Source organism: Natrix helvetica, assembly GCF_964273705.1.
Source record: "Natrix helvetica genome assembly, chromosome: 7".
In the NCBI taxonomy this organism is placed as follows: domain Eukaryota; kingdom Metazoa; phylum Chordata; class Lepidosauria; order Squamata; family Natricidae; genus Natrix; species Natrix helvetica.
Genome location: NC_138558.1, coordinates 56,780,970 through 56,795,563, shown reverse-complemented (window position 1 = coordinate 56,795,563; position 14,594 = coordinate 56,780,970). Strand labels below are relative to the sequence as shown.

The window sequence follows — 14,594 nt, the reverse complement described above, 5'->3', positions numbered from 1 at the left end:
CTTTACACGGAAGGAGCGGAGGTCAGAGGTAGTCCTAATATCCGGAGGGAGGTCATTCCACAGGGCTGGGCCCGCCACAGAGAAGGCTCTACTCCTAGGCGCCGCCCCTCGGCACTGTCTGGTGGACGGCACCTGGAGGAGTCCCTCTCTGTGCGAGCGAATTGGTCGCAGGGATGTATGGGGCAGGATACGATCCCGCAAGTAACTAGGTCCTGAACCATGGAGCGCTTTAAAGATCGTCATCAAAACCTTGAAACGCACCCGATAGACCACAGGAAGCCAGTGCAGCTCGCGCAGGAAAGGTGTCACATGGGAGTACCTAGTACTCCCCATAATTACCCGTGCGGCTGCGTTCTGGACCAAATTTAACTTTGAAACAGGGCATGCAAAATTTTACATAATTTAAAAAACTGTTGTAAATAGGAAAATTGCCTCTGGAACTGTCAGACAAGAGTTTGCGGAAGAATTCAAAGAATGTTATAACAATTAAATTGTATGGCTACTTTCATATTTCTGTCTGAGCATAAAAGTGCAGTGACCTCTTACGAAAGATGGGGTTGTAATTTCACTTCTCTTGCATAATGTTCTACTGCGAAATGTATGCAATTCTTCAATACAATATTCTTCCTATATGCAGAAAATGCAACCAAACTATAAGAATAAAAGATAAAACTCTAGATTTTTGCACAAACTACTCTTATTCCTATCACAGTTTTAATATTTTTTAAAGTATCTACAATCCAGTGCAAAAATTCATGCCATTAAAAGTGATTAAAAATATTTCCATCTTAGAATAAGAAAATCTCAGTTCTTGTTTTTTTTTAAAGTAAAACCACTAGTTTACTAACGTCAGGAAGTATAACACAGTGCTACATATATATAATCACACACACACACACACACATGTGTGTGATTTCCATGTCTTTGTAAGCCACATTGTAACACAATCATAAAGCTTTCCTAGGAGTCAACTTATCCTTACTGAATAGAATATGTTAAGGACTGATTTTGAAATAAACTCAAGACAATCACTAGATTTAAAAAAAAATGGAGAAAATACTTTTCACAGAAATAGGAAGACTTGTAAGACCACTGACATAATTACAGCAATATGAATTTTAATATGGACATGGAAGGAGCAAGATGTACAGCAGGGAGGAGGGTTATTGTCTAATAGCCACCTTAAATATTAAAATATTTAAAATTATATATTTTAATTACAGCTCCTGTATCTCTAGTGAGCACGGCAAATGAATAAGGGGTGACAGGAGTACTAATAAATATTTGGAAATAACTGTATAAACAGGATCAATGCCTGCCTATATATTGTGCAGTCCAGTCATTAAACCAGCTGTAGTGACTATAGAATTATGACCAATTATGACCAATGCTTCTCTTAGTAGCTATATATTAAAAAGTGACTTTTGATTTCTTCCTTTTAAAAAAAAGGTCTAATCTACTACTTTGGATGTCTCTGTTGGTTTTTGATACATATACCATGTTTCCCCTAAAATAAGTCCCAGCCTGAAAATAAATCCTAGCCTGATATTTACACGTGTGCCTAAAATAAGCCCTACCCCTAAAATAAGCCCTACTTAAAAGCCTGTGCAGCCAGCCAGCTGCCCATTCTGTATGGTTGCTTGTGCTGCCAACACGAGTTGAGGTGAGGCAAGTGAGGATGGAGCTAACCCACATGTCCCACACTGGCTTACGTCAGGGGCCCCTCAGTCAGGGAATCCACGTCCTGACAATTGTCTCATGTTGGCAGGACCGGCAGTCATGTCCAGCAAGAGGCCACATGGCCACTAGCCCCCTTCTTCTGTTTGCTCATGGCAGGAGGCTAAGAGGTGTGCTGGTGCCATGGCTGCGGGGGCCCTGAGGTAAGCTGGTGTGGGGCATGTGGGGCAGCTCCTGCCTCATAGGTAGCAGCACTGGTGCACCGCGTAGCCTCCTGCCCCATTGCGGCCATGATCAAGCAGAGTGAGCCTCCCATACATGGGAAAGATAAGACATCCCCCAAAATAAGCCCTAATGCTTATTTTGCAGCCTCCAAAAATATAAGACGGGGACTTATTTTTGGGAAAACATGGCTATTAACCAAACCACAATGCTTATCTTTTGAAGGACTGGCTAAAATTGACTAAGTGCTACCAACCTGCTGTGGTCTATGATACATAGATCTTGTGAAATGCCTTAAACTGCAACAATTAGTATTTTGCTTTCCTGTTCTAAAAAAGATTATCCAATTGAATGATAGTTTTCAAAATACAAACCTTTAATTTAGACTTATCCAAGCTGGTACATTCAAATGTAATGAGAGGGCTTATATGAATTGAAATGCAAGAGACTGGGGAAGATGATCAAAGTTACAAAACTCCTTTTATAGCTGCATTCCTAAATACAATTAGGGTGCATTGTGTTATGGAATTGTAGGACTTCCAGCTAAAATCTTTGTGTGAGTGTGCTGCAAAAAGTTAGATGTCCATCCATTTATGTAAGTATCCACGCACATGGGATTTCTATATTCCATGACCCCAAAAGGATAAGAATATTTCTTTTGATTCAAAGTCTGCCATATAATACTCCCTCATGACTTTTCATTCCATATATTACTTCCTGAGATCTACTAACTCCAATATTCCTATACAGAAAGTAGATAACATGGGAATAATACCGTATTAAACTTGTTAAGGGAATTTTAAAAAAAATCTCAGATAGCTAATTTCCTGCAACACCCAATTTAAGTAGGAAAGACCAATTCAAAAGTATAACCAGCAGAACCAAGTCCCAATACTACTTTGCTTAGTCTAAAGAATTCAATTAATATAATGAATTCTTTAGAAACAAAACCAAGTGTTGATGAAACCAAACTTATTTACTTTTAGTTATACTGTTTACCATGGTGTTTTTAATTTCTCTCATGATTGACACGTATTTGAATATATACATTTATATACATTTTCTTATGGCCATTTGTCCACACTCATATCTTTCTCAAACCATCATTTATCATATTGTACTATTTTCTAAATGAAAAAATAAAGTTTTACAATTTTAATATATTTAGAACAAGTGTTTTATACACAAAATATCTTAAGGTTAAAAACAAGCTGGTTTGTCTTAAGCCATAATTTGTTTAATCATGATTTGCACTGTAAGACACAATGGCTGTATTGGTTGAATCTGCATACTATAATAAGCAAAAAACACATTAAGGGTTAATGTGATATGCAAAACCAGACTCAGCATTGCCTAAGTTGCAATAAAATTCATTTACAGTTTTCTTTTCTTTTACTGTCAATGAAGAATTGCCAAATACTTAACGAAGTGTTCTCTCACATATGGCTTTATTTTACATGGATAGAATCTCTAAGCATGGTAACATGGCCTGAAGAGTAATTTGCAATCGACTGCCAAATGAATGAGCTCATTTATTGAAGCCAGTGTTACTGTTAACAGCTAGAGAAATTGCACAGCAGCAATAAAACATCAATTTAACTGAAAAGTATTCAAGCTGAAGTTATTTAGTGATTGATCCTGTCCTCTCGAGCTGTTTTTTTTTGCAGAATTTTTTTTTATTTCAAGCAAACTAAGTAAACTAAAAAAATATTCTGATGTTTTTTTCCCTTATTTTCAGCTTTATAAGCCACTTCAATTGCAAGCTACTCATATCAAATATACATTGCACAAATACATAAAATTGATCCTACTGAACTGAATACAGTAATCACAAATTGCAAGGAACATCTACTTCACTCCCCGAAGGTTTCTTGGAATAAGCAGGTCTTAATAGCCTTCCAAAATCCTGATTAAGATTCAACCTGCTCTATTTTTAAAAGAATTTTGTACTGTAGGCTGAGCCAGCAATGAAGCTGGCTGCCAGATGGTGTCAGCCCAATCAAACAGAAAAGAACTGGAAGGGACCTTGAAGGTCTTCTAGACCAACCCCCTGCTCAAGCAGGAGATCCTATACATTTCAGACAGGTGGCTGTCCAGTCTTTTTTAAAAACCTCCAGTGATGAGCACCTACAATTTCTGAAGGCAAGTTGTTCTGCTTGTTGTTAGGAAGTTTCACCTTAGGTTGCTTCTCTCCTTGATTAATTTCCATCCATTGCTTTTTGTCTTATGAGGTTGACCAGATCAGGAAACTGATTCCACAGGAAGAGTAGAACTATACTTCATTGAAATAGTCTATAACAGAATCTTTAAAATCTGATTATGCTTTTCTTCTCCTCTCTTTTATAGAGGGAGTGCTTAACTTAGGACTGGTTGCTTAATGACCATTTGAAATTATGTCAAGACTCCTCAAAAGCTACTTACAATCCATTTTTAAAAGTTACAACAGCTGCACCCACTCACACATCCATGTCCACATTTTGGTTGCTAGGCAAATAGTTCACTTTACAGCTATCTTGCAGCATCCCACAATCACATGACCACAATTTGCACTGTTTTTAAAATCAGTTTCTGGTGTTTACTTCCAAATTCTGGCAAAAAAAACCCAATTGGGGAAAATTGATTTGATTATGGATTGCTGCAAAAATGTTTAAAAATTTGATCCAGTCGCACAATGCCTCAACTTATGATTGAAATCAGGTACAACATAATTCTGCATTCAATTGTGGTCGAAGACTACCTGTAAAGCAATAAGTCAGGGAAGAGTCAGTCTGAGTCCATTCATAATAATATATTCCTTAATGATGGTAATTGGGACCAAAATTTCCATTGCTAAGCAATGTGGTTATACAATCTGCCGAATGGCTGCATTGCTTGGTGATGGTAATCTTGGCAGTCCCTGTTGCCATTGTTAAGCAAGAACTGTAGGTCATTAATCCAGGACTTCACATGATTGTGACCTGGGACTTCTGGTTAGCTTCCCACAGCAAAGACAATGAGGAAACCACATGTCTCAGGCAGCTCACAAGCAGGCCAGTGGGTAGGTGATTGCTGCAGAGTGTGGAGGGGCGGTTTGTGTGTGTGCATAAGTGTGTGTGGCTGTCACATGGCAAATGCAGCCACGAGATGCTGTGGAATGTGGGAGGGTGTGCAGGCTGTTGCCACGGTGCAAGCATGGCTGGATGGGAGATGGGTGCCATGGATTGCAAGAGGGTGCAGAAGTAGTTGCTATGGCATGACACAAGTATCATCGCATGATTGTCATTAGAATCTGTATGTGTTGTTCTGTGCCTGACTTTATGTTTTTCTTTCTTTCCCTCCCTGGAGACCAGAGTGATTGAAAAGAGGGATTACAAGAAAGTAAATTGTTTGCTCTTGTGCACATTGAAAGCAATGTGATCATGCTGGCAGCCTGAGAGTGGGAGTCACAGACACACTACTCAAAGTACATTGTTCAAATCTCTTTCTCTCCAATCTGTCTGGCCTGCGAGGGGGACAGAACAGAGATAATGGTGAGAAAAAGATTTTAAAAGAATAAGCGGTTGTTTGGTTTGTTCATTTACACACCAAGTCCAACGTGATTATGCTGGCAGCAGAAAAATCTCAGGCAAAGAAGTTATATATTTTGCAGTTACATAGTTCAGAGTTAAATAGTCTGCAGTTATAACAACAACACAAAATTAACTTCATGACTAATTCTCATATTTATAATCTCTGCAGGTCTATAAAGTAAAGGAAAGCTGAAGTAAAATCAGAAGCATAATTGTGGTTTCACTTAGCAACTGCTTCACTTAATGACTCAATTTCCATTTCTAATTATGGTTGTTAAAAGGTAGACTCTTTGTACAAATCTGGTTATTCTATGATTCTTTGATGGCAAGTCTGCTGTGGCTATTCATGGCCTTTTTGACAGGGAGCCTCATTGAAAGACCATTCGTTCAGCGACTGGTTTTGGTCGTGCTGAATGGCGGGACTTAGGACCAGTCTTTGTAGCTGCTGCAGCATTGATCATGATTCAAATACTTAGCAACTCACTTGCAATTATGAAGCTGCAGTATGCCATGGTCTTGTAATCACCATTTCTGACATTCACTCCAGCTTCCAAAACACAAATTCAACCCAATTTCATAAAACAACCATTTATAGCAGGGGTGTCCAAACTTGGCAACTTTTAAGACTTGTGGACTTCAACTCCCAGAATGGGAGTTAAAGTCCACAAGTCTTAAAGTTGCCAAGTTTGGACACCCCTGATTTATAGACTAGCTGACACAATGTCACAATGGAGATTACGTAGCCAGAGTGCTGCAATGATGCAGGATTCACTTAACATCAGTTAGCTTTGCTGCAACTGCCATTGTTAAGTTGGCATAGTGACGTGACATCACATTTTAGACAAGGTTGCTTAGCAACAGTTGCCACACTCAATAACCATACTTAAGTAATGACTACCTGTAATGGGTTCTACTTTGTTCAATATTTAGATTCCTAGTCTATAAATGATTGTATTATGATGCTCGATATTTATTCTGATTTATTCTAATTTACAATGTTATGTTACAATTTATTTTGTCTGCTTCAATCCAAATTACAGATCTGGTGAATTATATGCTGTTAAGGGTTGGCTGATTAGCATGTAGGTATATGCTCTGTAAATAGAAAAATAGGGAAGCCATGATATTAGCAGCTCATGAACTGCCATTAGTATGTATTAAAAGCAAGTTTTTCAAACACTCCAATGTGAAATTTTAGATGTTAAAAAATACATTTTGATTATGACTGACAAACCTTCTTGTTTATTACTTTCCATACTTTTTGTTGGTATAGTCATCAGTGATCTACCCATGTAACATAAGTGGTCTTTGAAATTAAATATTTGAAGATGTATGAATTACAATACAGTCATGAAGGGTACATTGTACAAAGCAGAGTTAACTTGAAGCATTTATATAGTACTTAGCATTATACCACTTCATAGTACTCTCTAATCCGCTTACAGAGTCAGCATATTGCCCCCAACAATCTGGGCCCTCATTTTACCAATCTTGGAAGGATGAAAGGCTGAGTCAACCTTGAGCTTGGTGAGATGCTTGTAAAGATATGCTCCTTTTGTCAATCTCTTCATCTGATGTTAAAGGGCATTCTATTTTAATTGAAGTTATATAAAATGTTCATGAAAAATCTGAATAAAATCTGAAATGGCAAATTGAAGAATTAAATACTGGTGTTTCATTTGCTAAGTACATTGCTTTGTCAGAAACTTGAAAGGTAGAATGTATTTGGATCATCTCATTTTGTTTCCAATATTTTTAGGAATACCAGTAAACAATTACAGTGAAAAAAATCTTATGTGCTTTTACAATATCAGACATAAAATAAAAGTCAGTGTCTGCCAATGTTTCTTTCAGAATACAGATAATTCATACTTTCCAAGTTTTATATCTGGCAATCTATATCACAACTAGCTGGACTGGTTTGATTACCAAATTATAAGGAACTAAAGGAATGTATGTTGCTATGCCCTTCCCTTCCTTTTACCATAAGCAAAATATGTATTAGCTACATGACAATATATGCACACGACAACAAAAAGATGTATTAGGTACATGACCATGTAGGAAACCTAAACAAAATGTTGAACCACTAAGTCTCAAGTTGCCATATAGCTCTTTTAGAGAAGATATAGAATAAGACACAATCTTGGCTAACTGCCTGCATAGAACCTCTTATACATTGAATATCTATCTTTACAAAAAATCATATAGCAAAGCAAGCTATTAACAGGACAAAGAATTCTCTAGACAGAAAGTTGAATAACAATAACTAAAGTATTAAAGACAACGAAGATGTAGATGTTTATACTGAGATGTTTTATCACTCTAATATGTTAGAACTTTGAATCATTCATTAACGTTAAATATGTGAAGATTTAAGACACACAGATACATTATGCATACAGTAGTTAAGTTTGAGATTAGCAATTTCCAGATGTGGTGATGCCACTGCTGTAATTTCAATAGTTTAAAAGGAATTAAGAAAATCTGTAGATGGGTATTTATTACCTTTAGAAAAAAGGCAGCACAAAGTGCTGCAGGCGAAAAAGTAAAAGTAAAAAACATTTGTTATCTATATATGAACTTCCCAGATGCATCCTATTTTTCATGCAATATAGAATACAGAGCCAGAGAGATCAAAAGGGCAGAATCTGGCAAATGGATCACAAGATAAACAGTCACAAAGAATGAAATAGGATGTCATGTGAAAGTGTACTGTCTACACATGTGATGTCATCACTCTAGCCTTGACTACTTTTTTCCCAAAAGAAATGAATAACCAAATTCTAAACCATTTATTCAGCAAATACAAGGGAAAGGGAAAGAGCAAATAGAGGTAGATATCTGAAAAGTATAGGTTAAAAGAAAGGATAAGTTTGATTTGCCTGTATAACCAGAATTCTAGCTCTTTATGAATAAGCATGTCAATTATGCCTACCTGACTGCTCCTACCAATGAAAGCAACTGAATAAACTATGAAATCCTTATCTATGATTTATCATTGTCTCTGAATCAGGAGCCCTGGCTTGTATTCTTTTTAAGAAACAAAGATCAAATATTAGAATTACTTATTTGCTTATTCCAGCTAAACAAAAAGCCAAGTTTAATATCTTGGATTGCACATTATATCAAACAAACCATGAATGCCAGCTTCCTGAATTGTTTATCCATTGCAGCCTTAAGAAGACCCAAGCAGAACAAGGCTGCTGTATTTGCAACAACATTCTTATTTGCTCATTCAAAATGGTAGTTTATGGTGACATGTAAACTGAGCTACAATATGAAAACAATAGTTAAGATAACTGTTTAAACTTGTTATGCATTTTAGAAACTGCTTATGTTCTAAAAACAGAAATACCTCTATAATAGAAGTGAAGATTGTTACTCCTATTCGTAAAATGCACAAAGCCATACCACACAAAACTTCAGCATCCAAAGCTATTGTGTGAAAAGTGATGGCCACTAATTCCTATATGAATTCCATATGTTGTTCAATGAACATACAGTGCATGGATGGCATTATGCTTTAATGTGACTATTAACTGGTTCATTTGGCTATATAATTTCTAATAGACAGGCTAACTTACAGCATTTAAAATGCATTTTATTAGACTGCATCCACTACACCTCTAATTAAGCAACAGACTTACTTTGGAACTTGTGTTAAATAAAAGAACCAAATCATTTTAAACAGAAATACTCATCTGATCGTCCCGTGCTCCCCCCCTCAGCAATCTAGTTCAAGTGGAGGAGAGGAGTTCCTTTGTTTCTGCTAATGTTAAAACTATTAGGAATATCACATAGCCCAACTCATCTATTTCCTTCCCATCTCTGGTTTATGCAGCTTTTATTGCTGTTTATTGCTTTGTCCCTAAAGCTGATACTATATGGCTTTTGTGTGAGTGCCTGCAAGGAGAATGTAGAATTATGCCACTTACATACATTTATTATAGGCTAGAAGACAAAAATGAATTATGCTGTTTCTTTTTTTTTATATTTGGTATTACATTTGTATCATGCATGCATATATGCATATTCAGAAGGGAAAAAAGCAATTGTCTATAAGACTCTTTGGGCATGTTAGGTCCATCAAGTGTAGCATTCTACAAGTGTGATATAAAAATACAGACTTCATTATTATTATCTAGTGTTACCCAACACTCTTACAGGTCATTTTTATCCCACACTCTTCCCTATTTTCATTTATTGGACCTAAGACGCATAAAGGCTTTCACAGTACAACTCCATTTTGATATTCTGTAAGATAATGAAAATGGGACTCTACTGTATTATGGCTGTAATATAATTATGTATAAAATACAATACTATGGTAATTGCCAGCCTAATTCAAATATTTTTGAGTGGGTCTAGATTGTTCAAATATGCCAATAGTCAACAGAATTCTCAACGCATTCAAAAGCAACTTACTTTTTACATTCAAGGAACATATTGGTATAATAGAAGATAAAAACAGATGACAGAACCAGAACATTAAAAAATTTAAAAATAATATCACAATAGAAAACATGCACATATTTAGAAGAAACGAATCAGGAAGTACATTTTATTATTTTTTCATAAATAGGAACTTCATATAAGCCTGCTTTCTCACTGTTAATTGAAGCTAAATTGCATAGGAGAACAGTCTAGTAACCACAGTGGGACATATATTTATAAAGGTATAAAGGAATGGTTGTAAAACACAGTAATCATGTAGTAGTCCTACCACAAGAAAATTATAATCTTATCCCATACTTCTTCAAAGCGTCCAGAGACAGTCACATGTTCTTTCTCTGCTGTCCCTCTCCTTTGCTTTTTCACTTCAATCTTATCCTTGAAGCTGGGAAGCAGCATAAAGTCTCCTTCTTGTTCATCACATCACACTAGTTTAAATCAGGCCAGCCTATTGTCTTCCAGATATACTGCGCTCCCATCATCCCCAGCTAGTATAACTATTGTTGAGGTTCACTGGGAATGATGAAGTGAAAATCCATATTTTGAGGGGAATGCTCCAAATTGTAAAAAATTATATTAGATATGTTTTCGGAAGTTCAATGTAGACCAAACCCAATAAAGAGCACAACCATGTGTATGTCTATTAAGCAATCTTATTGAATTAATTAAGACTTCTCTGATGTATTTATAAGACTTAGTTTAAGTACTTTAAAGGAGATACCGTAATAAAGGTCTTTCCAAAGAGAGAATTCTAACTCCCGAAATTATCCATGAGGACCATTACAGTTACTGAACATGTGCAACATGTTTTAACCATTTAAGAGCCATTACAAAGAATAAAACCCTAAACTACAACCAGATTTTTCTTGGTGTAGTGCTTTACTCTCTTAAACCGAAACGACCAGCAGGAAATTATAGAACGCAAGATCGTTCCCTTTTGGAGTTAGGATTTAGGCTAATTTAACAAAAGACATATTGCACTTTTAATAATAAAAGTAAGACTCTGAAGAACATGGAAGGTCTACAGAGGATAAGAAGAACTGGATATAGATGAGAAAAAGTACTCCCTACGCGCTCCCGGGTCCCATGTTTTGGACAGTGGATGTTCTATCAGAATGACCAACGCACCAAGGAAGACTCAAGATAACGACTGCATTTCCTCACCTGAAGGTTGAGCATTCCTTGGACAGTCTAAAAGGGGAAGAGGTCGAGTCGCCACTACTGAGCCGGCCACCGCCCCTTTTGTTAAACAGCTTCTGGAGCAGCGTCGGAGCCATGCTACTGCGCTTCCTCCTGAGCTGAGCGGAGTATGGGAGTGGAACCAGGGCACACCAGCGACAGATCACTCAGCCAGCCACGACCAAGACCTCCTATCTCTGCAGCGTCAGTAGTAGCCCCCATGCCAGCTCCATGCCAGCTCCAAGCTGGACATCCAGACTTGCGCTAAGCCGAGCTTACTTAATTCATTCTCTCTCGGAACAGGGCAGGCGCCTCCCTCTTTTTCCTAGACTGGCATTAATGGAGCCGATCAGTCATATGACTAGGGAAAAAGCTGAAAGTGTTTGTTCAGACTCACGCGTAGCGCACATACAGCGCCCCCCACCTTCAGCCTTTGGCTGCGATTTCAGAGCTCGGCATCTCAATCTTGCAATCTTTCCAAACGCGCAACGCCCCGTCTGTCTTTGTCACCGGGATTCTAAGCTTTGCTGAAGCTGGGCGCAAAGCTTTGAAAGCTAGTGTTAAAGGTATGCGAGGCCTTTCTTAGGGTTTTTTTTTTTAATTTAGAAGAGTTTTGAAATTCCTCGTAAGGAATAGAAAATTATACTAAAGATGCTTATTTCTGCGCTCCTAATATTTTGCAGTTACGAATCCTTATCACAACGCAACTGGGAGTGGCTCGTCCCAGTTTTTGGAGGTGAATACTTTAAAAGGGGACACATTTAATAACCCTTTTCATATTGATATGGATTCCCTTGCTAAATCCCATATTGGTTAGAGGGTACTAGAACAAGAACTATAATATCTATGTGAATTGAGGAAAACTAAGAAAGTTTGTTGATTGTCAACAGAATTTTCAAATAAGAAATAAGGATGGAGCTATCAGATTTGGGCTACAAGTTGTTTGATTGTTAGATAGCAACAGAACAATCTAATTCTTTGCTGACCTCTAGTGATGGTCAGGATTCTAGAGCTCAAGTTTCAGAGGTTTAATTTGAAAGAAAAAAAATAGAGGCCAAATCCTAATTTTAAAATAAATTGGCCTGAAAGTAATATGAGTCACTTGGCAAGTATCCCCTTTTCAAAATACTTTTGCTGGCTACAAGTTTATTTATAGAGAATTGTCAAGGTAAATCAATGTATGATGGTAAAGTGCTGAAAAATAGTAGAAAAAATAAACCACAACTCAAAATCTATTGGTCCTGGGACATGTTATCAGAGCTGATAGAGAATCAAGCCATGGTTTTTAAATCATTATCACAACATTATAATAGGAACTCCAGTATATAATTTGTTCTCTATCCCAACTACACATACACTCAGAAATTACTGAGTTAGGCAGCAATCAATCGCTTAGGACTTAACAAAGTTAAACTGTATATGTATTTATAAACTATCATATGGATATACAAATAAAATGCAATTCTATATATGGTTATCAAAGTTATACCCTACTGAATCAATTAAAGCAGCAGCCCCCAACCTTTTGGGCACCAGGGACCGGTTCCAAGGAGGGTTTTCCATGGACTAGAGGAGTGGTGGTTTTGCGTGCTGCCTGCCTCCTGCGGATGGGGCTTCGCTTGTTTGCACAGCCTGGTTGCTGGCATGCCATGGACCAGTGCCAGTCCACGGACTGGAGGTTGGGGACCCCTGAGTTAGTTAATTTTGAAAACTTATAGTACAACATATGAATACATTAAACTTACTGACCATTTTACCTGGGAATTTTAATTTAAAACTATCTGAAAAACATAAAAATAGATCTGCTGGATCAAGACAAAGGTTCTTTAATTCAGCATTTTATGTGTCATAGTAGATAACTAGATACCTCTGGTTTGCTTGCAAGCAGAAAAGGACATATCCAGCTGTTATTCCTTTATGACTAATATTTGGAGGCATGATCTTCTAATTCAGAGATGTTGAATCTTCTAGCCTTCATAGATCTATCTTTCATACTGTGCATATATCTAATTCTGAATAGTAAATTTTAATTCTCAAGCTTTAATTTTTTTTTAACTCCCACTCCTTCCTAAGCATTAATCTATATTTGAGTTCCTGACCCTAATGTTGGAGCAGTAAGAAAATCTACCTCGCATATCCATGTGATTGATAATTGTATACATTTCAGTCTAATCCCCCTCCTTTGAAGTTTTCCAAGTCAAAAGTCTTACATATTATAGCTTTTTTTCTATAGAAAATAGTCAACTAGCCCCAATCATTTTGATTGCTCTTTTCTGTACTTTTTACACATTAGTTCTAATATATGCAGTTTTAAATATGGTGTGGCAATCAGGACTCTATATAGTATTGCAGATGCACTTGTGTCATTGTAGGAAGTTAAAACCCATCCCTCTCCTACAAAAATGAAATATCTTGGGAAATATTGAAAAGGCAGAATATTATATTTTCCTGGATAAGAAATGGAGAAACATGTTTTTAGGCAGGAAACAGACTCACTCTTAATAGCCCCCACCTTTGTCAATGGGCCATGAAAGGCCTGAGCATTCTACATAGCAAAAATCTCCCCCCTTCAGTTCCAGGGTGATGGGATTAAGGCGTGATAGTAGATACCACTTTACCCATCTCACTACGTGGCACCTGGGAAGAAGCAATGCTCAAGCAAACTTGGATTCAAACCACAGCCTACAGAGTTGCCCCTGCATGGCCCCATGGGAGTCTGACAACCAATCAAAATACAAGGTAAGATCAAAGGCCAGAGAGGGCATAAAACCAGGGTCTTTCAGCATCTCGGTCTCTTTTTCTTCACCCAACATCTGGAAGCATGTGATCCCCCATTTCTATTCAGGAGGTCAAGCCATGTGATCCTGTCCACCATTAAACCATCTTTCCAGGGAGCCTCCATGTTTCTAGTGTTTTCCCCACTTGGAACCGAACCCAGAAGGACTGGATTTCTTCCAACATCATAAATTTGTATAAAGGAATTAGTGTTAGCACTTTTATTTTCAAACACTTTCCAAATGATCCCTACCATAGAAATTTGCTTTTCTTAGCTTCAGTTCACCAAATACACTTTCTCTGATTACTTAGGACTTCAAAATGTTTTTACGGATTGGTTACTCCCCTCACCAATATGTCTATGAGATCTGATTATTATTATTTTTTTGGTCTCAATGTGCCTCACTTTCCTTTTATCTTGCTGGCTACAGACTTCGAAGGGGAAAACACATCCTATCATGTGTTGCTTTGAGTCAGTGTTTCTCAAATAGTGGGGCGCGCCCCCCAGGGGGGGCGCGAGGCTCCATAAAGGGGGGCGCGAAGGCTCCCTTTCCATCTGGGTGCAAACGAGGAGCCAGGAGCAACAGGCGGGGTCCCGCCACCACGTTCAACAGTTTGCTTTTCCTCTCCCCGCTCGCGCGAAGGGCATCTGAGCTGCTGGCGCCGTCCGCCGCTTGGGTTTTTTTTTCAAAGCACGGAGGATGGATGCCGCTCTGGAAGTACACTCTATGGTTGTGG

General features: G+C 37.7%; 2 protein-coding genes across 4 annotated transcripts in view; one reads left to right on the top strand and one right to left on the bottom strand.

The window, feature by feature from the left end:
* The window catches only part of FNIP2 (folliculin interacting protein 2), a 65,852-nt gene extending 54,422 nt beyond the window's left edge, over positions 1-11,430 (bottom strand). Inside the window, exon 1 of one of the 3 annotated variants that reach the window (XM_081959650.1) lies at positions 11,067-11,430. In XM_081959650.1, the coding sequence (XP_081815776.1) occupies positions 11,067-11,179 (113 nt within the window). In that variant the 5' untranslated portion in view covers positions 11,180-11,430. Of the gene's footprint in view, positions 1-10,173; positions 10,529-11,066 lie in introns of those variants that run through there. The other 2 variants (XM_081959651.1, XM_081959649.1) reach the window with 2 other exon arrangements.
* Positions 11,431-11,509: 79 nt separating this feature from the next.
* PPID (peptidylprolyl isomerase D) overlaps positions 11,510-14,594 on the top strand; it is a 161,498-nt gene continuing 158,413 nt past the window's right edge. Inside the window, exon 1 of the mRNA XM_081959659.1 lies at positions 11,510-11,647. The gene's annotated coding sequence lies outside the window, so the exon portion shown is untranslated. The remainder of the gene's footprint in view (positions 11,648-14,594) is intronic.